The sequence below is a fragment of the Saimiri boliviensis genome, chromosome 13 (assembly GCF_048565385.1).
Source record: "Saimiri boliviensis isolate mSaiBol1 chromosome 13, mSaiBol1.pri, whole genome shotgun sequence".
Lineage (NCBI taxonomy): Eukaryota > Metazoa > Chordata > Mammalia > Primates > Cebidae > Saimiri > Saimiri boliviensis.
In genome coordinates, this window is record NC_133461.1 from 59747813 (window position 1) to 59774005 (window position 26193).

Consider the following 26193-nt stretch of genomic DNA (forward strand, 5'->3'; position numbering starts at 1 on the left):
ACTAAGCTTATATAACTTTTTAAAATTTATATCTTATAACAAGAGAGAAAACTCTGTATTAAAAAAATTCAGACAAGTTACATTTTCCCAACTAATTTCAAGCTTACCAATTTCTTGTTTAAGATCACAGAAGAAAGCAACTGCAGCCACTCTCTATCATATATCCAAATACAATGTGAGCTTCAAAATGTTAGTTTACCATTTCAAAAATTTTGTCTAGGCCAACAAAAACTGTGACACTTTTTTAAAATGATTTTTACTACTACATTTAAATGCAAAGAGAATGTAAAACCAAATATATTATTTTTGAAACACAATTTTTAAAAACTCTCATTTTAAAGCAGCAACTTTATTTTTTTCCCTAGGAAAAAAAGTCACTTGTTAAATAACAACAAACAGAGAAGGCAGAAATATGGTATAGTGAATGCAGGAGGAGAAGCCAAAGATTTCTGTTCAGCATGACACCTAGAAGTTAATAAAATTCCCTACAACATTGCATTTTCCTAAGAAAGGGTACTAGCTCTTTTTCTTTTGGTGGGTGTTGTCCCCTCTTCTCTAAGTAGTGTTCCAATTGAGCAAGCAGGGAAGAGAACAGGGACATTGGGAGATGTAACTCACCAGTATACCAGGAGGGGCCTTGTCATGGTAAACATCTTGAGTTTTATTTAATGAGCCTTCACAAACCTCCTCATCTTCAATATCATCTTCTAAGTAAAACATCTTGAAACTTAACTAGCATGTCTTTTTTCAGAGATGAAGGGTATAATCAAAACACAAAGTTGCCCTCTTGACAAACTGAGTACAAACTGCTTGCAGACACAGTGATATGGCTAAAACTGAAAGGAAACGGTTCTTAAAAAAAAAAAAAAAAGCAATGCATACATAAGTTTACCAATGAGATTTGCTCAAAATGCCTCAACCCCTTTTCCCCAAAGGAGATAAGCAGGGGCATGGGACAGGTTGTGCCATGTGTTTACACTGATAGGCACCAAGACCTGCCCAATCACATGATGGCCACTGTAGCTTCCATCACACAGGACAGGGATTTAGTTAATGATTCTCTAAACCAATCACATCCTCATTTTTTAGAAATGAAAACAGCTACTATGCTTACAGAGAGTGATCTTACCTAAGCAAATCATGTAAGGGAAGTAATTTACATACATTTTCTGAGCAGCAGCAAGTCAGCCAGATTACATGCTTCAAAGAGCCCAACTACTGAACACTTTTACTTTGTCAGGTTGGTATGACCCAAGATATTTTCACAATTCTGAGAGATATCCTGCTCAGCACTGTAAATAACAAGCAGAATTTATTTGATTTCAAGAGTATGATAACAGAACACTGTATAATCAAACATTCCTGGTATTTCCTTGCCAGCTCTCAGTAAGTTGTCACACAGTAATTTTAACTGAATTTTTCTAAAAACCTAGAACACACTTAACTGTCACGGACAAACATATTAGATTTTTGAATTAAGATGTACCATTTTATTCATACCTGTCTAGGATTGTGCTGTTCATCACAAAGAGCTATCAGCCACATGTGGCTACTGAGCACTGGCAATCAGGCCAGCACCAACTGCAACGTGCTGCAAGTGTAAAATACACACTGCATTTCGAAGACCAAGAATGAAGAGAATAAAATGATCTCACGATTTCTAATATATATTACATGTTGAAATATTTTGAATATACTATTCAGTACTTTTTTTTTCACTTTTAAAATGTGATTACTAGAAAACTGGAAATTACGTATGTGGCTCACATGTATTTCTATTGGACAGTGCTGTTGTACGGCCCCGAGACAATCTTGAGAATGAAGCAGGGAAAAGGACATTCAGGCAAGTTCTAGCTAAGGAAGAACTGGGGACAACTGGATTCTTCATCATTCCTTTAAAGTACTTAGTCAATTCATCAACAATATACTAGCTGATCCACATCTATTTAACTATCTTCACATTACTAAATCTTTTTCTCTGCACCTAAACTTCGCAAAAGACAAAATTTTCAAATGTTCAACCAAGTAATAGGTATTTGGTGATGTTGAATGTGGTAACATGCCACCAAGGTTCACATAATAAAAACGTTAAGTGGCAGAATTAAAAACCAATTTCACCAAAATTAGGAATGGGAAAACTTATCTTGCATACAGCATGCTTTTCTGCTTGCCTTCTAGCCCAGCAGATAGTAATATGGGCCTGCAGTACACCAAAGTGCCCAATCACTTGCAATCTAATTCAATATACATCATGTACACAAACCCCTACTTTCAGAAGAGAATGTTTAGGTTTTTGTGGTCTGAATTTTAGGTAATGAATAAAAATTTAAATCTCTTCATCCATGATGTACTGCACTTCAGGATCCTTGCCATCAAATGGTAGTGATAAAATCCAGATATTGGGGTGCTGCCAGTGGAGAAAAATGGAAGAAGCCAAAGGTCAGCAAGAAGAGGAAGCTAGCAGGAGAAAGGGAGATTAAAGAGAAACCTAAGAAGGTGAAGAAAAAAAAAAGAAAAGTTAGAGGAGCAGAGCAAACAAAATGTAGAAGAGATGAGAAAATATTCAACTGCATAGCAGAAGGAGAAAACTGTCAGGAGAGTGGAAAGAAGAGACAAAAACCATATCCATTTTAAATGTGAGGAAACGGAGGCCCAGAAAGAGGTCAGGTAATTAGCCTGACGTCACTCAACTGGTCAGCAAAAGTGCCAGGACAAGAAGCCTCCCAATTTCTGGTTCAGTGCTTTCTTTCATTACGCCAAGCAGAGACCAAGAGAGAACATGCTGGGGATCAGCAGGAGGAGGCTGACAGGAGACAAGAGCAAAAAGGCTTAGCAAGTGAAGTGTGGTGGAGATCCAGCAGGGCAGAGGTCAGCGGGTAGAGCTCTGTTCAGCAACTCTTGCCTACAACGTGGCTTACACAACAAGCAGAACCCAGGCCAGTCATCTGGGGTTTCCTGCTAGTGTTTGTATTGTTTTCTTGTTGTAGCTGATAACTCCCAGAATGTCCTGACTGCAAGGGAACATGTACTATGGACCCATCAGAAGTGAGCTCATTTTCTAAACATCTGTATTGCCAACAGGCACACACCCACAGCTGCCTCCTATGGCAACCTGTGGATCCCTCTAACCCTCAAGGCTGGCCCCCCATCTGCCAGGTGGTACTTTTCAGTCTTCATTGATAAATGTTAAAATTACAACCAACAATTCTAAATCATACCTAAGATTTTCAAAGGAAAACGCTACTGTATTGTCAAACTTTTTCTCTACAGGCTAAAATAAATGAATACTGAGAAAAGCTACTTTTTACTTTTGCATAACATCTTCAATTATCTTTTTTAAAAAGTACGTAGAATTTGGAAGTCTTTCCCAAGACTTAACTCTTTCAAAAAAGAGTCTGAGGAAAGCAAAGCAAAAATGCTAGTGATGAAAAACAGAATATTGTTCAGATTCCACAACTAATAATGAGGCTAAGTAAAATATATACCTTCTTTGTTTTTTTCTACTACTAATCCCATAAGTATGTAAGACTAGGTATACAGCAGTTTTTTAAGAGGGTATAAAAATTTATTTAAAACTTTCTAGCTAGAATTTGCTTATCTGATTTGTATTAAGCTAGCTCAACAGAAATACCTTTACAGCATCAGAATGTTATTTTACCATAAAACATGAAAATAACTGCACTCCCCCCAGTGGCCATACTGTGGAAACACAACACCAGGCTCCTGGGATTACCAATGAAGATTCAACAAAACTAAGTTCTGATTATTTTTTAAAATCATGAAAATATTTTATAACCTCAATTACAAAGAATTTTTTAACACTATAGAATTCTTCTATAGTGAAGAACTTAAGTGCATTTCTTCATTTTCAAGGCCCCTCATGACAAAGGGACAATATAAAGGACCACAGCTCACCTGAAACAAATATTGTTTTCACTTAGAGTCAAATGGCTCTCACCATCTACACTAAAGCATATGAAGTGTTTCTTCTCCTAAAGGGAATAACTTATGATTCACTGTTTAAACTATGAAAACAACCCCAAAGGGACTGATGTTTTATTCAAAACCAAGATAAAATTGCTACCACTCTTGGGTTTTTCAAACATTTGTAGTTTAACTGCTCATTGGGTAATCGTTATATGGTTTACTCAAGTTCCAGTGTTTCATAATATCCTCATACAATCTCAAAATTCTAAACAAGATGCGAGTGGCTGGCAATTTCACTAAACTGTGAGTGAATAATCAAATGCAAACAGATCTTTCCAGGAACAGAAAAGAAAAAACAGGGAAGGTCTCCCAAGGTCAAAGGCCTTAAAGTGACTCTCCCAAAGATAAACTTTGAAGACTTGTCATTTATCTTTAAAATTCACACATTTTTGTAATCTATTCTGATAAGTCTATTTTTTTATGGGGTGGGGGGAGAGATTAACTGGCCACAGCTTTCTTCTACCAAGTTCAAAGGTTAATGCAACACATGTACTATGAGAATTAGAATATGCTCAGTGTGCACATCCAGTTTAAGCAGCTTAGAACCAAACAACCTCTGCAGTCCAACCTTTCACACATGTTCTAGATGTCAAGCTTTTACCCACTATTTTGAGACGACAGAGACAATACTGAGAGTTGCCTGGCTGTAGCAGTCAAGTGCATCTGAACATTGAGAGAGTAATGCTACACAGCCTAATTAAGGATCACAAGAATTACGGCCTGATTTCTGTCACAACTTCTGGACAACATTTTCAACAAAATAAAGCCAAAAGAAATGGAAAACTTTCTGTTTTGCTCAGGCAGGGTTCCTGGGGCCTCAGTTGCATGATAGGGGTAGAGTTCGGGGTGAAGAGGGGACCTGTTCATTGCATAACGATTTGTTTAAATATGTCTTTTTCTTCTCTCATTTCACCTCTGAATAGCAGTTTGCACAGCAATGACACCCTACATGCACTATATGATTTCCTGTACTAGGGTTAAACCACCCTCATTTCATTCAAACTCAAACCTGTTAAAACGCGAGTCTTACTGTTGTCAAACTTTGAAAAACTAAGTAAGTTTAAAAGTGTAGTGCTTTAATCTTCTCAGAAACAAATTACTTGTTAATTACAGGGTAGTTAATGCATCATAACACTAAGGCCAAGTGAAAGTACTGGAAGAAGTCAGTACTGGGTTCCTACACTTCAGATCAAATAGTGAGATAGCTTAAAGCTTGTCCCCCAAAATCGGCAACAAATAATATATGAAGGTGAGCAAGAGTTGATTGTATCATTAAGACAATATCAAAAATAAGTGAAAATTATCACAAAATATATCAGCATCATGTAGTAGGAACCCCTCATCGTCCTCACATTCCTTGACTTTTTTTTTTCATGTGGATATTTCAAGTGCATCTTTGACTCCAATTTTCTGTTCTACAGCTGATTCCCCACAATTCTAATTGAAGATTTTCTCAGCCACTTGAAAAACTGGTGATGGTTGTTTCTCTTATTCTGCTGCTGTGATCTCTTCCAAACAATTACTTAGAATTTTTTAGTTTAAAAAATATTGTAATTAGCTGGTACTCTCCTTCCTGCTACTTTCTTCCATCTATAGAAATGAATGGGTGCTGTAATGTTAAGTACTGTATTTAGAAACCAGAAACTTAGCAATAATCTCCTGGATGCATAGTTTCTTGGAAAGAATGTAATAACTGTCACACATAAAGTTCATACAAATAATCACACACATGCTAGGATCTCAAGAGATAAATGCATGAGGGACATAAACAAATGACATTATGGACACATAGTCATCATCAACAGTGAGAACTTACTCAGGTCTTACAGCTGCCAAGTGGAGAAGCCAGGATATAAACCAAGGTTGGTCTGACTCCAGACTCCACTTCAACTGTATTGTTGATGTATGATTTAGTTTGTGTTCTATCAAAGTTAGAGGCTTAAAGAAAATACCACTCAAGCAGTTAGGATTATCATTTTAATAAAGAATCAAGCCAGGCACGGTGGGTGACACCTGTAATCCCAGCACTTTGGGAGACTGAGGCAGGTGGATCACTTGAGATCAAGAGTTCAAGACCAGCCTGGCCAACACAGTGAAACCTTGTCTCTACTAAAAATACAAAAATTATCCAGGCGTGGTGGCTCATGCCTGTGGTCCAAGATACTTGGGAGGCAGGAGAATCACTCGAACCCAGGAGGTGAGGGAAGTTGCAGTGAGCCAAGATCATGTCACTGCATTCCAGCCTGAGTGACAGAGCAAGACTCCATCTCGAACAAAAACAACAACAACAACAACAAAAGAATCTTCATGAGTGCTGCCGGCAGGGCAGCAGAGGGCTGACAGTATAAATTACTGATCTGTAACCTTAAATGAGACCCCAACAGAATCTGGCAGCAACCCTGATTTGTTTCTGTGGTCAGCTCTCTCTCCCAATTTCTGCTTCTTTTTCAAACTTCCATGATCCTCAACCTGACTATATCCTGCCACTCTATTTCCCCATCAGAAAGTGCAACATTCCTTATTCTTGAATGCAGGCTCACTTGAGTTCTTCAGGAAAAACAGCACAAATGGCTAATATACTTTGCTATGAGAATAAAGAATTTAGTTTCACAATATTTAGAAATTCTAATGCTATATTTAAGTCTGTTACGAAGAATTTTGTTTAACTAGTGAAATTTAAATTAAAATGTAAGTAACTGAATTCTTAGATTATTGGACTTAGTGAATCTGCCTACTTCAATCTAAAGCTCGACTAAGACGTTCAAAAAAAAGAAAAACTGCAACACTGATACTCAGGTTTTATACATAAGTTATATTCTACACATACAGATGAATCCAATTTCAGATGGCAGCAGTCACTGCATTCTCCAGTGAGGGGAAAAGACTCAAATAACACACTTAGCAGTAAAAGAAAAGGGGCAAAGTTAAGCCAGCTTTGCTACTCTTAGAAATTAAATGCTGGTAATGTCTAAGATTTAACCTTGTAATGTCAAGACACAGATAGGATTCAAAAAGCAAAGAGGCATCTGAAAGCTGCAACATTAGAAGAAATGTTCCCTCCTCTAAGGATAACGTACCACTAAAACAGAACAAGTGTGACATTTTATTTTTCTTCCAGACTCAACATACTTTATATAAAAAGGCTCTTTCAGGAACAGGGCATTTAGTTTGTGTAAAAATCATTAGCCTTTGGAACAAATTAATTGTATTCAATTTTAAAAAGTATACTTTAAGTACAATGTAAGTTTCTATATTGAAATAACAGAAGAAAACACAATCCTGGCAGCCAGGCACTATTTATTTAGTACTTACCCTAAGCCACACCCTAGAATTGATCCTTTGCATGTATTATCTCTAATCTACACATTTTTCATGAAAGATAGATTTGTTTTATCCCTGTATTTTACAGATGAAGAAATGGAGCTTTAGAGAGAAGTTATGTTATATATCTTTTTTTTTTTTTTTTTTTTTTTTTTTGAGACGGAGTTTTCGCTCTTGTTACCCAGGCTGGAGTGCAATGGCACGGTCTCGGCTCACCGCAACCTCCGCCTCCTGGGCTCAGGCAATTCTCCTGTCTCAGCCTCCTAAGTAGCTGGGATTACAGGCACGTGCCACCATGCCCAGCTAGTTTTTTGTATTTTTAGTAGAGACGGGGTTTCACCATGTTGACCAGGATGGTCTCGATCTCTTGACCTCATGATCCACCCGCCTCGGCCTCCCAAAGTGCTGGGCCACCTCCCAAAGGCTTGAGCCACCGTGCCCGGCCTATGTTATATATCTAAGGTCCACAGTATCTTCTTGGACTCATTATTTAAGTTGAAATTCAGATTTACTATTCTAAGTATTTTTAAAATCTCAAACATTATGTAAATGCATCTAAAATTAAAAAATGCCTAGGAATAAATTTAATCAAGGAAGTAGAAAGCTTGTACAACTAAAATTGTAAAAATCACGGAAAAAAAACTAAAGATAACCTCAGTAAATAAACATCCATATTCATGAATACTAAGATTCAACATTGTTAAGATGCCAATATTACCTAAAGCGATTTCAGATTCAAGGCAATTCCTATTAAAATTCCAAAAGCCTCAAATTCATATGAAGTTATAAGGGGCCCTGACTAGCCAAAATAATATTGAAAAAGAGCAAAGTTGGATGACTTCCATTACTTAATTTCAAAGTGTATTATAAAATTACAGTAATCAGGCTGGGTGCAGTAGCTCATTCCTGTTAATCCTAGCACTTTGGGAGGCCGAAGCAGGCAGATGACTTGAGATCAGGAGTTCAAGACTAACCTGGCCAACATGTCCAACTTTACCCTAGTAAAATACAAAAATTAGCCAGGCATGGTGGTGGGCTCCTGTGGCCCCAGCCACTTGGGAAGTCGAGGCAGGAGAATTGCTTGAACCCAGAAGGTGGAGGTTGCAGTGAGCCAAGATTGTAGCAATGCACTCCAGCCTACGCAACAGAGTGAGACTCTGTCTCAAAACAAAACCAAAAAAAAAAAAGTTAAAGTAATCAAAAACAGTGTGGTACTGGTATAAGACAGACATACAGACCAATGGAATAGACTTGAGAGTCCAGAAATAAACCCAAACATTTATGGCCAATTGATATTTAACAAGAGTGCCAAATTCACTGCATGGGGAAAAGAATAGTCTCCTCAACAGAAGTGCTGAGACAACTAAATTTCTGCATGGGAAAAAAAATGAAGTTGGAACCCTACTTTACACCATATTAAAAAATTAACTCAAAATGGATCAATGACTTAAAACCCTAAAACTCTTAGAAGAAAACACAGGGTAAAGCTTCATGAGCTAGGATTTGGCAAATGATTCTCAGATATAACACCAAAAGCATGAGTAACAACAAGTAGATAAACTGGATGTCATTAAATACTTTTTCTTGCATCAAAGGACATTATCAAGAAAAAGACGTATAGAAGGTAAAAATATTTGCAAATCACCTATCTGATAAGAGTTTAACTCCAGAATATATTTTAAAATTCCTGCAACAGACAAATGATTCAATTAAAATATGGGCAAAGCATCTGCATAAACCCTTCTTCAAAGAAAATATACAAAATGGCAAATAAATACATGAAAAGATGCTCAACAGCATTAAACATTAGGGAAATGCAAATCAAAACCACAATGAGATACCAATTCATACCCGCTACGATGGCCACAGTTTCTGTAAAAAGGGAACAGAGTGGCCAATGGCTGTGACTACTGCAACACACACCTCACCCATGACTCTCCATTTATGTAGTGGCAGGAAACAGGGAGAGAATGTTAAAGATTATTAGAAATGAATGGAAGAACAGGCTGACAGCCTGACTGACAAAACAACGGTTGCATTTCAACAAGGAAAGCTATTTCCTACTTCAATCTCTGTTCCTCCTCTGGGAGGGGCAATGATACCACCTCCCCCTCCAGCCTTCTGGGTCCTCCTAACCCAAGTATGATGCCAGCACCCCATATGGGGCCCTCCTCCTGGGATGATGCCAATGCTCCTGAAATGAGGCTGCCCATGGGAAGCCACGTGCCAATGATGCCTGGGCCCCCAATGATGAGACCTCCTGCTTATCATGATGGTGCCCACGTGGCCCAGAATGACATAGCAGACAGAAAGGATAGAGGGGAGGCCTCCCTATATCAGTTTTATATTTCTTGCTCTACTTCACCAGGAGATAACACTGCTGTGACTCTGGGTGTTTTCTTAACAGTCTGATATGGAAAAGGTATTGCCCCTTCCTATCAAAGAGAGAACAGTTTTGAGGTGGAGAAGTGGGACAAAAAAAGTGCAGTTTTTATTTATTGAAATACAAAAATAAAATGGTCAATTTTTTTTTCAAAAAAAGGAAACTATATCTTAGAAAGAAAACTGGACAAACTGCAACACTTGTGCACTGTTGGTGAGAATGTAAAATGGTGTAACCACTGTAGAAAATAGTTTGGTGGTTCCTCAAAAGCTAAACATGGAATTACCAGGCTGAGCACAGTGGCTCATGCCTGTAATCCCTACAACTGTGGGAGGCCAAGGAGGGAGGATCATGTGAGCCCCGGAGTTAGAGACCAGCCCAGGCAACATAGTGAGACTCTGTTTTTACAAAAAATGAACAAAATTACCCAGGCATGGTGGTACGCACCTAGTTGCAGCTCCTAAGAAGGCTGAGGTGGGAGGACTGCTTGAGCCCAAGAGGTCGAGGCTGCAGTGAGCTGAGATCATGTCACTGCACTCCAGCCTGGGTGCCAGAGTAAGACCCTGTCTCAAAAAACAATAATAATAAGGCCAGGCATGGTGGCTCATGCCTGTCTGAAATCCCAGCACTTTGGAAGGCCAAGGCGGGTGGATCACAAGGTCAGGAGTTCAAGACCAGCCTGGCCAAGATGGTAAAACCCCATCTCTACTAAAAATACAAAAATTAGCCGGGCATGATGGCTGGTGCCTGTAATCCCAGCTACTCGGGAGGCTGAGGTAGAGAACTGCTTGAACCTGGGAGGCAGAGGTTGCAGTAAGCCAAGATGGTGCCACTGCACTGCAGCCCGGTGACAGAGTGAGACTCCATCTCAAAATAGTAATAATAATAGTAGTAATACAATAAAAAACATAGAATTGCCATATAATCTAGCAATTTCACTCCCAGGTATATACACCAAAGAAGTAAAAACAGGGACTCAAACAGGTATTTATTTGTATACCAATGTTCATGGCAGCATTATTCACAACAGCCAAAATGAAGAAACAATACAACTGTCCATCAGCAGATGAATGGAGAAACAAAATGTGTTATATCCTTTTATTTATTTATTTATTTTATTTTTTGACACAGGATTTCTCCCTGTTGGTCGGGCTGGTCTCAAACTCCCAATCTCAGGTGATCCGCCTGCCTTGGCCTCCCAAAGTGCTGGGATTACAGGTGTGAGCCACTGCACCCAGCCACAAAATGTGTTATATCCACACAATGGATTAGTCAGTCATGAAAATAATTAAGTTCTGATACATGCCACAACATGGATGAACCCTGGAAACATGCTAAAGGAAATATGCCAGACACAAAAGGACAAATATCGTTATGATTCCAATTACATGAAATATCTAGAATAGGCAAATTCCTAAGCAAAAAGTAGATCAGAGATTACCAAGGACTGGGAGAAGTGGAGACTGATTGCTTAATGGTAACAGAATTTGTTTGGGGTCATGAAAAATGTGGAAATAGTGGTGATGGCCAGGCGCGGTGGCTCACGCCTGTAATCCTAGCACTTTGGGAGGCCAAGGTGGGCGGATCACCTGAGGTTAGGGGTTCAAGACCAGCGCCTGGCCATCATAGTGAAATCCCATCTTAAAAAAAAAAAAAAAAAAAAGGAAATAGTGGTGATGGTGGTATAACATAGGAAATGCAGTTAATACCACTAAATCACACATTAGAAAATGGTTGATCTCACAACTAGAAAATTATGCAATGGAGCCAGGCACGGTGGCTCACCCCTATAATTCCAACACTTTGGGAGGCCAAGGTGGGAAGATCACTTGAGTTCCAGGAGTTCAAGACCAGCCTGGGCAACACGGTGAGATCTTATTCTCCATTAAAAAAAAAAGTTAAATATTAACACAGGTGTAGTGGTAAGCATCTTTAGTACTCAGAGGTTGAAGTGAGAGGATGGCTTGAGCTCAAGAGGCTGAATGTGCAGTGAGCCATGACTACACCACTGCACTCCAGCCTGGGAAACAGAGTGAGACCCTGAGGGAGGAAGAAGGAAGGAAGGAAGAAAAAGAAGAAGAAAATTATGCAATAAGACTAATTGAAAAATAAAGCAATGTCAATACAGTCCATAGTTTAAAATGAGAATATATTCATTCTTGACTATAAATATCATCTTCTATTCCTATACCATTACAAACTCGCTAGGTTATTTGAGCAACTCACTGAGCATCATTAGCGCTCAATTTCCTCACCCAAAAAGTGAATTTCTAGATAATTTCTATGTATCCTTCTAGGTAAAACAATCTGACATTTCAAAAACTATGGCTTTCTAAACATTCAACTCTACTAAGCAAAGTATTTCCCACAACTTAGTTTTACCATGAGCTTGGTGATTCCATAGCAATAATTTCAACAAAACATAATGTGTAACTTTCATTTTATATATACCTACACACAACAGAGAGCTTCTTTCTTCAGTCAAAAATTACACTGGAACACAACAAATCCACTTCTAATCTCAATGCAAATTCCTAATCTTAGCTTCTAAACATCTAGAAGTAACCTTAGAGAATACATACAGTACATGAGTAGTTTGTGCCATTCTCATGTCTGAGAATTCAACTAAGCTTTGCAATATACCCTCTTTACAGAAAACATGCAAACCAGCAGCATACATGTATACCATACACAGATTTGTGCTCTAAAGATCCAATGGGACCCCTCTATGGTTAGTCTGTAGACCTCAGGTAAAGAGCCCCTGACTCTAAACCACACTGCTATTTGAAAGATGAGAGCATATAGGTATTGAAAAAGTCAATTACTTACCTGCCAGAGTAGTTAAAACATGCTCAATCTAGCCTAACATCATAACAGTCCTTGAAATGAAGTAGTGCAGAATGTACATAAATGCAAGCCTAATTCAAGAATTTTCCCAGTGCCTACAATATTTCAGGTATCAATACTGACTTTAGTCCTGGATCCTGCACTTTAGAAGGCTCTGTGTATCAGAAACTCAAAATACAAAGGCAGTAAGTGTTTTTCTTCTTCTTTTCAGACGTCTAGGAAAGTTTTTGGAAGACAATTTAGCTAAGGGAACAGGTGGTTATAATAAACCAAGCTGTCCCTAGACCTGTGCCCTGCAGGTCCGTGTAGATTTGTGCAGCAGACCTATGCTCAGGCTCCCTAGGGCAACTAGTAAAGGACAAGACTTCTGCAGAGCACCTGGTGGCCATGAAGGCCAGGCCGTAACGGTGGTGACTGGATTCACAGCTTAAAAAATTTTTTTAATGATACATCATAGTTGGGGAGGACATGTGATAATATTTTGATACATGTATACAATGTATAATGCTCAAATCACGGTAAAAGGGATACCCATCCCCTCAAACATTTATCTTTTCTTTGGATTTACAGCTTTTAATAGTTTTAGATCTAGGTTTCCTCATCTAAGCATACTGACATTTTTGGTCAGATAATTCTTTGTTTGGGAGGTGAGGAATGTAACATCCCTGGCCTCCAACCACCAGATGCCAGCAGCACCCTCCCCAGTTGTGACTGCCAGGAAGATGTCTCCAGTTATTTCTGAATGTCCCCCGGGGAAAAAATTGTCCCCAGCTAAAAAACCAATGGTTTAAACAGATGGTATGTGGCCCTGTATTGATGAGCCTGTTCTGGCTGGGTCCCCACAAACATGTTAGGGGTGGGCCAGCAGGCACATGACTTGGCTGAATTCAGACAGAGTTTTACACCACAGCTCTCCCACTTGCTTTGAACCCCCGGCATAGAATCTTTCTCAGCTTCAGCTCAACCTAAGCCTCATAGGCCCCCTTCACATAGCAGGGGTCAGGTAGAGCACCTGTCAGGTAGGACTGCTGTGAGAATCCCATGAGATGGTGCCTGAAAACTACCAGCTGCTTAATAAATGTTAGTTTTCTTCCTTCCTTTCATTAAAAAAGAACAATGAACTGAATAGATCCAAGACCTATGCCACAGTAAGGGTTAAGCAGATGATTGTTAGGATAGGATTCCAGCCATCAAGGAACTATTAGTGAGGGACACTGGAAAGGAAACAAATGACTTTCTAAGTCTAGATGCTTCAATCATCAGCTCTTTGCATCTATTTTAACTTCCCAAACCATTTCTCTATTCCTTAAGACTCATGCAACTGCACCCCACTCTTAGCGTATTTGTCTCCAGCGTTTTGTCTTCTTCCAAGTTTTGGTGTAAAACTGTTTAGTCACATCTACACTCTAACATCAATATTGCCTTTTAAATCAATCACCTCTGAAGGCTACAATAAATTCATTCCACTGATATACCACTATGCAACATGATATGAGAACTTCCTCTTTCTTCCTCAAAGAACTATCTTTAAATTTAATTTAGGTGCTACATAGGATAAAAAGGAATGTCTATACCATATAGTCACACAACTCTTATAGTCCAAAAGTAAGTATGATTCATCCAACGTGCATGGTTCATCAGATGTTGTTTAAATGACTTCTGGCTATTTCCAAAAACCTAATCTACCTTGAAGGATTATCACCATTGGGGATAAAAGGATACTTTGTGAGACTCTTGAAAGCAATTTAAAAATGAAGGGGTATTTCAAAATGTTTTCCAGAATGACAGCATAGATGAAATGTATACGCTGCCCCTAATGTGCAAAGTACATTTCATTGTGTGTTTTTAGCCATATTCCTTCACAGTCAAATTTTTAAGCAGGGTACCAAGAGTTTCTTTATTATACGTGTATAATGGAGGGAAAACTGAAAAATTAGAGGTAATTAACTCTTACAGACAAACTTCAGACTTATCAATAAAGTGTTACATTGGTTCATTTATAATGTCCATCAATTACATCATCCAACATCTCCATTTCAACAGGCATGGTGACACTGCAGAAAAGATATGACTACATGCTTACCTCCCAGGATAATATCTTTATCTACCTACTGAATATCATACATATCCCAGAACAACAGACCCACATCCCACCCTCTCCAAACAAAGCATCCTTTGGTTTTACAAAGATCTCGCCAATAGCACCAAGTTTGCTATGTTTGTTGGGAAATGCAAAGCTAATTGTAAACTTCTGCATAAGAGGTGCCAGAGTCAACACATCATAAATATGTATATTTCATTTTTGGAGGTTTGTATTTTTCTTTTTTTCATTTTTTTTGAGACCGAGTCTCACTTCCTCGCCCAGGCTGGAGTACAATGACATGATCTTGGCTCACTGCAACCTCCAACTCCCAGGTTCAAGCAATCCTCCTGCCTCAGCCTCCTGAGTAGCTGGAATTACAGGCGCCCGCCACCATATCTGGCTAATTTTTGTATTTTTAGTAGAAACAGGGTTTCACCATGTTGGCTAGGCTGGTCTCAAACTCCTGACCTCAGGTGATCTGCCCACCTCGGCCTCCCAAAGTGCTGGGAATACAGGCATGATCCACCGCGACCAGCCTCATTTTTGTTTTTTTTAGTAGAGATGGGTTTTATTCTGTTGGCCAGGCTGGTCTCAAACTCCTGACCTCATGTGATCCAACCGCCTCAGCCTTCCGAAGTGCTGGGGATTACAGGCATGAACCACTGCACCCAGTGGAAGCTTATATTTTTCTAAACATAACTGAAATTCAAAGGAATGTTAATGAAGTCAAAACTATAGCAGTCACTTTTAAGATATGATCAGAATGCCAGGCCACTATGCCTATAACTCTGCAGTATGCCACAATGAAACCAAGACAGTGCCACAATTCGAATCAAAAGGTGACTTCTGCTGCATAAACAATTCACCAACTTCACATACGGCATCAATTACTGTTTAATGACTCCTGTAGGGGGAGAACAGGCTCTTCCATAATTACTAGAAGCACTATAACTTAAAAAGAAACAAACAAAAATCACCAATTCATCAGCTTACTTAGCTGATGTCATAGAAGTAGCCAGGAGGATTCCTTGCCCCCCATGCCACGCACTTAGCTTTTCAAACACTCCCAATTCCTCTTGCCTTTACATCTCAAGGATGCAATCCCCTAGTTTCCCAGAGGGAAGTCGACTAGATCGGTGAGCATAAATTCACTATTTCTCTACTCTTTCTTTTTGAAGTGCCTGCAAGTGTCTCCTTGTCTCAGTTAAACAGAACATGGTGACTATGAGGCAGAGTTCCCAGAGCCAGGCAGCTCCAGGCATCCTGTGCCTGTGTCTGCACAGGGTCCTGGGGAAAGGGGAGAGATTGTGGAGGTATAGAAATCTTTCCCAATGCCAATCAAAACACAGCTCAAGTTTCACGCCCTGCTTTATAAATTCTGCATGGTACTCACTGGGACCACAACAGAATCTTCAGAAATGTGAGGGGAACCTCCCTTTCCTGGCTCTGGGAGGTCACTTGGGTGGATAAAGGGAAAGGCTGTAGCCATACCAACTGTACTGCTGCAATCAATGCCACCAATCACTCAGATGTGGGCTTTTTTTTCTTTTCATGAGAAAGTCTAGCTCTGTTGCCAGGCTGGAGTGCAGTAGCACGATCTCTGCTCACTGCAACCTCCGCCTCCCGGGTTCAAGCAATTCTCTTGCCTCGGCCCCCGCCAAGTAGCTGGTACTACAGGCACATGCCACCACACCTGGCTAATTTTTTGTATTTTTAGTACAGACGGGGTTTCATCATGTTAGCCAGGATGGTCTTGATCTCCTGACCTTGTGATCCACCCGCCTAGGCCTCCCAAAGTGTTGGAATTACAGGCATGAGCTGCTGCAGATTTGGGCTATTTTTAAGTAGCTTTGCAAAACAAATGCCAAGTAAGGCTGCACCAGTGTGTTATCACAAGCTGACTTGCATACTAAGCTACTTCAACAAGAGAGAAGGACTTCCAAGAGCAACAGCAAGTCGGTAAAACAGCACTTGAAAGTCAGAAAACTAAGCCTGTTTCACTCACTAATCTGTTCAACAGCAGTGTCTATTCTATTCTGAGAGCTGGGGATCAAGCAATGAACTTGGCTGACAAGGTACCTGCCCTCGTAGTGCTTATATTCTAATGGAGGGAGAGAAACAACAACAACATATGTTACGCTGGGACAACTATTATAAAGGAAATAAAAGAGGGTGCTGCTGCCAGAAGAGAGGGAGGAAGGGCAGGAAAAGCTACTTTAAGAAAAGGGTTGTAGAGCCCAGAAAAGTATGACTTTTTTTTTTTTTTTTTTAAAGCAACAAAGCTCCAAGAAGCCTCATTATCTGAAAAAAGAAACAGAGTGGACATGAAGGGACAGAGCATGAGAACCTGGCTAACATGTTCACATAACTATGCTGGGATATAGACAGGGTTTACTTTCTCATAAGACACTGCTGCTGTTCTTTCTTTAGTCATTTTGCCAACCTTCATATGACTTTAGAAATCAAGAGTGAACATGAGATGACTCAGATACTGTAATTAAACATTCAGGAACATGCAGAAATTTTAGCAGTCATAAGTCTAAACAAAAATCTCCAGTTGTAATCTAAAAACTACTTCCCTAAGAGTTTCCTTCTGATCATTAGTGAAGACAGATGTAACTAAAAACATCTTTAAAAATATTGCTGTAACTAGACATCCTATTAAACCCAGAGGATGTCACATGTGTTATCTCCACTCTCAAAACCCACTGTTTGGGCTGAACTTTGTCCTCCAAAAAAGAAAAGCTGAAGTCCTATCCTCTAGTAGCTCAGAATGTGACCTTATTTGCAAAGGGGATCTTTAAGGAGGTACTCAAGTTAAAATGAGGTCATTAGGGCTGGCCCTAATCCAGTAGGAGTGATGTCCTTATTAAAGGAGGAAATCTGGACAGAGAAACAGACATGCACACAGGAAGAACACCATGTGAATATAAACAGGGTGATGCACCTACAAGCCAAGGAACACCAAAGGCTGCCAGCAACCCACCAGCAGCTAGGAGAGGATGCTAATAAAAATAAGCACCGAAAGCGCTCTTGGAAATTAAAACACAGTAGTAAAATGAGACATTCTATAGAAGGGTTGGAAAATAAAGTACCAGCCTGGGAAACATACCTAGACCCTGTCTCTACAAAACTTAAAAAACAGCCAGGCACGGTGGGTCTCACCCATAATCCCAGCACTTTAGGAGGCTGAAATGGGAGGATCGCTTAAGGCCAGAAGTTTAAGTCCAATTTGGGCAACACAGTGACCCTATCTCTGCCTTTTTTTTTTTCTTTTAGAAAGAAGAAGAAAACATAGAAAGCAAATCTCCCAGTAAATCCAACAATGATAAAGGAATGGGTAAAAGGAGAAAAAAGATTAATATCAGAGTATCAATCCCAAATGGCCCCAATATCTGACTTGCAGACTTTTTAAAGTACAGAAACAGGAGAAAAAATAAGGTAGGGGAAGACAGGAGTTGGATATTATCAAATAAATCATACAAGAAATTTCCTGGAGTCACAAACATGATTTTCCAGATTTAAAGTTCCCACCAGATGCCGAGCTCAAAGGACGAAGAAATACCTGCATTGCTGTGGACTCCACCAAAGGCAGTCATGACAGAAAGATACCAATAGACAACGTTAAAGGCTACGCAGCCCAGGTGAGGTGGCTCATGCCTGTAATCCCAGCACTTTGGAAGGCTGAAGCGGATGGATCATGAGGTCAGGAGTTTGAGACCAGCCTGTCTGATATGGTGAAACCCCATCTCTACTTTAAAAAAATACAAAAATTAGCCGGGCGTGGTGATGCATGCCAGTCTGTAGTCCCAGCTACTCAGGATGCTGATGCAGGAGAATCACTTGAACCTGAGAGGTTGAGGTTGCAGTGAGCCGAGATCTTGCCACTGGACTTTAGCCTGGGCAACAGTGAGGCTCCGTCTCAAAAAAAAAAAAAAAAAAAAAAAAAAAAAACACTATACAAAGGATTCCAAAATCATCATATGGGCATGGCTACAGAAAGCAGGATACATACCATGCCCTCCATCAGCTGTATGGCACCTAGTGCCAGCCAATTCCCCAACATCATGAGTATACACAGCTACAGATGATTCTACCTATGGGGAGAAGTCTCACCAGGCCTGCTAAGTACCCATTATAGTCTCCGGGTGTTTTTATGCCCTCTGACCTGTGGAGTCTCTGGTGACATACCTGCCTGCTATCCAGGTGTAAGTAATGAAATAAGGCCAGAGGTGAAGATTCACTGTGAAACCAGGTAAGAAGGGTACTTCCCAGGTTCCCTCCTAGGATATTGTGTCTCGTCCAAAAATTGACATGGCAAATCCCAAACCAAGGCACTTCATCAAGAGATAATAATGAGATACTTTAAAAAGAGACAAAGTAGAGAGATCCAAGATGGCTGATCACTAGCAGCTCGGGATTGTAGCTCCCACTGAAAGCGCAAAGAAGGAGAGGACGCCACACCTTCACATGAATTCTTGTTGCTCACGCACCAGGAGATTCCCAGCGGAGGAGCCCCACGGGTCGCCAGCGCGACTCTTGTGACCGGCGAGGCGGTTTTGCCGGCGCCTCGGAGCGTTGGTTCTTGGTGCAGAGTCAGAAAAGCACCATCAATCCTAACGCCGCTGATTTAGTCGGTGCAGTGGGTTGCTCAGATTTCGGCGCTGAGAATCAATAAGTTGGACGTCCACTCAGAAACCCAATTACAAAGACGGTAATTATAAAGACCACAGATGGATAAATCTACAACGAAGGGAGGAAAACGGTCAAAAAAGGCTGAGAATACCCAAGATCAGAACGCCTCTTCCTCAGCTGAGGATCCCAGTTCCTCATCAGCAACGAAACAAGGCTTGATGGAGAACGAGTGGGTTCCAATTACAGAAGCAGGCTTCAAAACGTGGATAATAAGAAACTTCTCTGAATTAAAAGAACTTGTTATAACACAATCTAAAGAAACTAAGAACTTTGAAAAAAGGTTTGACGAAATGTCAACAAGAATACAAAATTTAGAGAGGAAAATAAGTGAATTGATGGAGCTGAAAAACACAATACGAGAACTACGTGAAGTATGCACAAGTTTTAACAGCCGAATTGATCAAGCAGAAGAAAGGATATCAGAGGTCGAAGATCAACTCAATGAAATAAAACAAGAAGACAAGACGAGAGAAAAAAGGATAAAAAGGAACGAGCAAAGTCTCCAAGAAATATGGGACTATGTGAAAAGACCTAATCTACGCTTGATAGGTGTACCTGAATGTGACGAAGAGAATGAATCCAAGCTGGAAAATACGCTTCAGGACATTATTCAGGAAAATTTTCCCAGCCTAGTAAGGCAGGATAATATTCAACTCCAGGTAATACAGAGAACACCACAGAGATATTCCTCAAGAAGAGCAACTCCAAGGCACATAATCGTCAGATTCACCAGGGTTGAAATGAAGGAGAAAATACTAAGGGCAGCCAGAGAGAAAGGTCAGGTTACCCACAAAGGGAAGCCTATCAGACTTACAGCAGATCTCTCAGCAGAAACCCTACAAGCCAGAAGAGAGTGGGGGCCAATATTCAACATCCTTAAAGAAAAGAATTTTCAACCCAGAATTTCACATCCAGCCAAGCTAAGCTTCACATGTGAAGGAAAAATAAAGTTTTTTGTGAATAAGCAAGCACTCAGAGATTTCATCACCACCAGGCCTGCTTTGCAAGAGCTTCTGAAAGAACCACTACACATATGAAAGGAACAAACAGTATCAGCCTTTCTAAAAAAATTATCAAAAAGAGCATCAATATAATGAAGAATTTATATCAACTAATGGACAAAATAGCCAGCTAAAGACAGTATTAAACTCACATATATTATTATTAATTCTAAATTTAAATTGACTAAATCCCCCAATCGAAAGACAGGCAATTTGAATAAAAAACCAAAACCCATCAGTATGCTGCATCCAGATCCATCTCACATTCAAGGATACACAAAGACTCTAAACAAGGGATGGAGAAAGATTTACCAACCAAACAGAGAGCTAAAATAAATAAATAAAAAGCAGAAGTTACAATTAAGCAACAAAGATCAAAAGAAGCAAAGAAGGACATTATATAATGATAAAAGGATCAATGCAACAACAAGAAGAGCTAAAGATCCTAAATATATACGCACCCAATACAGGAATACCTAGACATATAGGACTTATAAAGAGACTTAGACTCCCACATAATAATAGTGGGAGACTTCAACATTAATATTAGACAGATCAATGAGACAGAAAATTAACAACGATATTCAGGTCTTGAACTTAGATCTGGAACAAGTAAATGTAATTAACATTTATAGAACTCTCCATTTTAAATACACAAAATATACACTCTTATCAGTACCACATCATATCAACTTAGAAGTTTAAATGAAATCTTGGTTGGCTCCTTGTTTGTTATTCTCTTCCCACATTTTCTTTCATGTCTCCATTATTAAAGACAATTATAGGCATACCCATATTTAGACTGCATTCTAGCCTGGGCAATAAAGCAATACCCCCATCCTCTCTCCCTCTTTCTCTTTCTCTTTCTTCCTCTTCTTTAAAAAAAAAAAAAAAAAAAAGGCACAGGGAGCAATAACAAGCAAATAATAATAGGGTCTTGCTTTACTTTCATTAAGCTGAAATATACATTAATAAGTTTTATAAAAAGCTCAGAAATTTAAGAATTTCTTCTGTATAAAGAACTAAACTTACTGTCTAATTAGCTTAGGTTTTCCCAAAAAAAAAAAAAAAAAAAAAAAAAAAAGATGCATCTTAAATAGAAAATTCTACACAGTTTTTCTCTATTTCACCCAAAGACCTCCCTACCTACATTGTGTTGAATTTCAAGTGGGTAGTTCAGCATTTTGACTAAGCATTTGAATGAACTTTCGGATCAGCCAGGTGTTAAGTTCAAATTCTAGCTCTGGGCCAGGTGCGGTGGTTCACACCTGTAATCCCAGCACTTTGGGAGGGTGAGGCAGGTGGATCACAAAGTCAGGTGTTCGAGACCAGCCTGAACAACATAAAAAAAAAAAAAAAAAAAAAAAGAGAGACAAAGTAAAGGTGCTAAAAAAAGGGGGGGGAGGGGGGGGAGGGGGAAAGGACAGGAAAAGGGGGAAGAGGGGAGAGAGAAAGAAATGAAAAAGCCTTGAGACTTCTCAAAAAATGGTAACTTCTCAAAACTAACAATTCTAAATAGAATAAAAAACTATTTCCATTCTAGAATTCTATAGCTAGCCTATCAATTGGGTAGGAGGCTCAAATAAAGACATTTTCAGACATGTAAGCTCTCAAAGAATTTCCTCCCTGTAAAACCTTTCTTGAAAGGTTGCTGGAGGATGTGCTCCACCAAAATGAGGAAGCACTCCAAGACAGAAGACAACGCATAATCTAGGACTCAAAATCCAACACAGGAAATTACTGGGATTCAGGGTGAGTGAGGTGTTGACTGCAGAGTTCTGTAGTCCTATCAGAAACTGGAGGCCTGAATTTGTTGACTGGCACTAAGAAATGTAGATCAATAAAACAACTGGTGACTCTAGAGAAAACAAAAATTTGAACTGGGGAGGAAATAAAATCATTGCACATGCTTAGTTGTGAGCACTATTTAGCCTTGAAAACATAAACAATGAATATTAAGAAAATTAGAAAACGATATTGAGAGCTTAGTATAAAGAAACATATGTAGGCCGGGCTCACGTAGGTGGCTGACGTCTATAATCCCAGCACTTTGGGAGGCCGGGGCGGGTGGATCACGAGGTCAGGAGATCGAGACCATCTTCGTCAACAAGGTGAAACCCCGTCTCTACTAAAAAAATACAAAAATTAGCCAGGCGTGGTAGTGCACGCCTGTAGTCCCAGCTACTCAGAAGGCTGAGGCAGAATTGCTTGAACCCAGGAGGCAGAGGTTGCGGTGAGCCAAGATCGTGCCATTGCACTCCAGCCAGGGTAACAACAGCGAAACTCCGTCCCCGCCCCGCCCCCCGCCAAAAAAAAAAAAAAAAAAAGAAACATGTTAAGAGATGAATCTTCATCTTGCAGAGTAGGAAATCAATAGAGAATGTCTAAAATGAAAAAAACAAGCCACAGTAATGTACGCTTACAAGCATGGAATCAACTCCCACAAGCAACAGAAAAGAACTGAAAGAAGCTTTTGCTGGGAAGCAGTAGTCAGCTGTGAGAAAGAGAACTGAGATTTTTCATTATAAACCTCACAGTACTATGTACTTAAATGTTTAAATTACCTACAAAAATAATATACTTAAGATTTTAAAAGATAAACAAAACTACTACGTGATATAGCCTAATGAATAAGAAACATGTTTACAGAAATGAAAAGTACTAAGGGAAAGAAAAAATGAATACCAAACAAATATAACCATTGTAAGGGTTTTTTTTGTTTTTGTTTTGCTTTTAATTAGGAAAAGCTCCTTTCCAACTCTCAGGACCAGCACTGAGGTCCACTTGACCTTTGGGTATGTCTCAATAGTAAGACAAAACAAACAAACCAGGAAATTTAAATACAATAATGTTCTGTTAGGTTACGTAGTTCACTCACTTGGGACAGGGAGATGTCCTAAAACAAAAGTCCTATTCCTCAACTGTCATGCAGATACTACACTTGGTGGGGGAGGCCCATTTCCATTTGACAGTAAAGGATAATACTGAAAGATTTAGCCAGGATTTAAAACGATGACCTTCAAAAGAAAAAAAAAAAGCCACGGTAACAATATAGGTATACTAGTACCTGTGTATTTCAACTGTTAGAGAATGAAATTTCATGTAATTTTATAATCTAAGGAAATTGGTGTCCATTCTAATGAAAATTAATTATTCAAGTTTATTTAAAAAATGTCAGAGGCGCCGGGCGCGGTGGCTCACGCCTGTAATCCCAGCACTTTGTGAGGCCGAGGCAGGTGGATCACAAGGTCAAGAGATCGAGACCATCCTGGTCAACATAGTGAAACCCCGTCTCTACTAAAAATACAAAAAATTAGCTGGGCATGGTGGCACGTGCCTGTAATCCCAGCTACTCAGGAGGCTGAGGCAGGAGAATTGCCTGAACCCAGGAGGCAGAGGTTGCAGTGAGTCGAGATTGCGCCATTGCACTCCAGCCTGGGTAGCAAGAGTGAAACTCTGTCGCAAAAAAAAAAAAAAAAAAAAAAAAATTATGTCAGAGGCCTGATGAACTAATTAGCAAATTTTTTTCTTTTAGTTAAATGCTCACCTGCAATATACTAGGTATAGACAACTGTGCTTTCTAGAAGTTCCATTCTAAACACAAAGATAAGGTTCTTCCTACAGGCCCACACATTAACAAAATTAATGTAGCCACAGATCAAATGATGGCAAAAATCACAAGGCTTACATATAAACACGCATTGTGCAGAAGATTTGTATAGAAAATTGCTAACTTTGGCACTCTGAGGATAAAGAAATTTCTTTCTTCTGGGTCAAGAAAGAAATTCTAAGCAAACACATGAAACAACATTTTCCTCCAAGATAAAAACAAGCTTCCAACTAAACATTAAATTCTCACATTAAAAGTATAAGCCCAGAGCTATCTCCAAGATATTTCCTCAGACTCTCCACAATCACCATGCAGTACTCCCTTCTAAGTCCCTCCCTGTCCCCGTTCCATAAAACCCAGCTTTATGCAGAAGCAGACCTACTTGATTCCCCTATGACACTATCAGCAACTTTGGAGCAAGAGGAATGTTCATTCACCTTTCGCCCTTTGCCCTGTGACTCTCAACACCAGCATCTCTGGCCTAGTAAGACCTAGAGATAGCTGCTGGCTCTAGTTTAACACACGACCTCATTTAATCCTCAGAACCAGCCTGTCAAGTAGGTATTGTTATCTCCCTATTACAAAAGAGAAAACTGAGCAAATGAGACATCAAAAAGTATACTCATGAATTTGGGAATTCCTAAAGGTATATGAGTATATTTGTTTAATGAAAGGTTCTTCATCAGAACTGATACCTAGTGTAATTGAATAAATGAATGATGTAAAACACCACTAAAACTCTGTCAGCGGGGAGCTCATCTGCAGATGTGAGTCAAATGATACAGTGAAGAAAACCCTAGTTCAAAAGACAAATCTGCTCAGAAAGAATTCAGATACTCAATTGTATTAGGGGTTTCCACTGGCTACCAACAATGTGGTGGGACCCAGATTTCTGAACAGTAAAAGACCAGAAGCTCTATTCAACTCTGAAATTGTTTAACTTAATGATCCTTCTACACACAGTCCAGTCCCATGTAACCCAAGGATCATGGTGTACACTTATTCAAATCAGGAACTGTCAAAATTAAGAGGGAAAATCCTCAAAGGAGGCACCATGTTGGATACTGACACACCATGTCTCACACAGTCCCACTGACTCCATTTCCTCCTCCCCAGCACTAAAACAGTCACCTTTCTATCAGGATGAGCCCAAGAGCAATATTTAGCTTGTTTACGGGTCACATTGTATGAGAAATAGACACTCAACCCAGTATCAGCCCAGTGACATGCTCATGCTATGAAAGGAAGGCAAAAAAACATTAGGTTCACCTTGTCCAACTCATTCCAGAGCGTACCAAGTAGGCCTGGTAGGGCCAAATCACCTCCATCGTCTTCCTGGCTGGTATTTCTCTCCTTGACACAGTTGTCTTTGAAAACATAAATGACCCAGAAAAACCCACAGCTCCTATAAAGTAGGTGCTATCCATCTGTTACCAATTTATAGATGCCGACATCTATAAAGAAAAGCTTTGGCCAGGTGCAGTGGCTCACACCTATAATCCCAGCACTTTGGGAGGCTGACGCAGGGGGATCACTTGAGGTCAGGAGTTTGAGACCAGCCTGGCCAACAGGGTAAAACCCGGTCTCTACTAAAAATACAAAAATTAGCAGGGTGTAGTGGCAGGTGCCTGTAATGCCCGCTACTCAGGAAGCCGAGGCAGGAAAATCACTTAAAGTGGGGAGGCACAGGCTGCAGTGATTCAAGATCGTGCATCACTGTACTCCAGCCTGAGTGATAGAGTGAGACACTGTCTCAAAAAAAAAAAAAAGAAAAGAAAAGAAAAGCCTCTCAGCAGGGCACATTGATTCATGCCTGTAACCGCTCCGCTCTCCAGCACTTTGGGAGAAGGCTGAAGTGGGAGGATCGTTTGAGCCCAGAAGTTCCAGATCATCCTCAGCTGATACAGCAAGACCCTTATGTTTATTAAAACTAAAATTAGCCGGGCATGGTGGCACACACCTGCAGTCCCAGCTACTCAGGAGGCTCAGGCAAGAGGATTGTTTGATCCCAGGAGGACCAGGCTGCAGTGAGCTGGGATCTTGCCACTATTCCAGCCTGGATAACAGAGCAAGACCCTATCTTAAGAAAAAAAACCAAAAAACAAAAAACATACAGCTTCTCCAGTACTGCCTAATAAAAGTAACAACAGCCAGGCATGGTAGCCCAAGTCTGCAATCTCAGCACTTTGAGAGGTAGAGACGGGAAAACTGCTTGGGCCCAGAAGTTTGAGATCAACCTGGCCAACACAGTGAGAACTCATAGCTA

At 39.9% G+C, this 26193-nt stretch overlaps 1 protein-coding gene and 1 pseudogene across 4 annotated transcripts in view; one reads left to right on the forward strand and one right to left on the reverse strand.

The window, feature by feature from the left end:
• The window catches only part of LPIN2 (lipin 2), a 120177-nt gene that overhangs the window by 63908 nt on the left and 30076 nt on the right, over nucleotides 1-26193 (reverse strand). Inside the window, exon 1 of one of the 4 annotated variants that reach the window (XM_010335529.3) lies at nucleotides 619-18537. The exons of 2 other annotated variants lie outside the window; for them this stretch is intronic. In XM_010335529.3, coding sequence (XP_010333831.3) covers nucleotides 619-720 — 102 coding nt within the window. In that variant the 5' untranslated portion in view covers nucleotides 721-18537. Of the gene's footprint in view, nucleotides 1-618; nucleotides 18538-26193 lie in introns of those variants that run through there. One more of the 4 variants, XM_010335527.3, reaches the window with a different exon arrangement.
• Nucleotides 2346-9610, forward strand: LOC141580902 (U1 small nuclear ribonucleoprotein C-like; annotated as a pseudogene).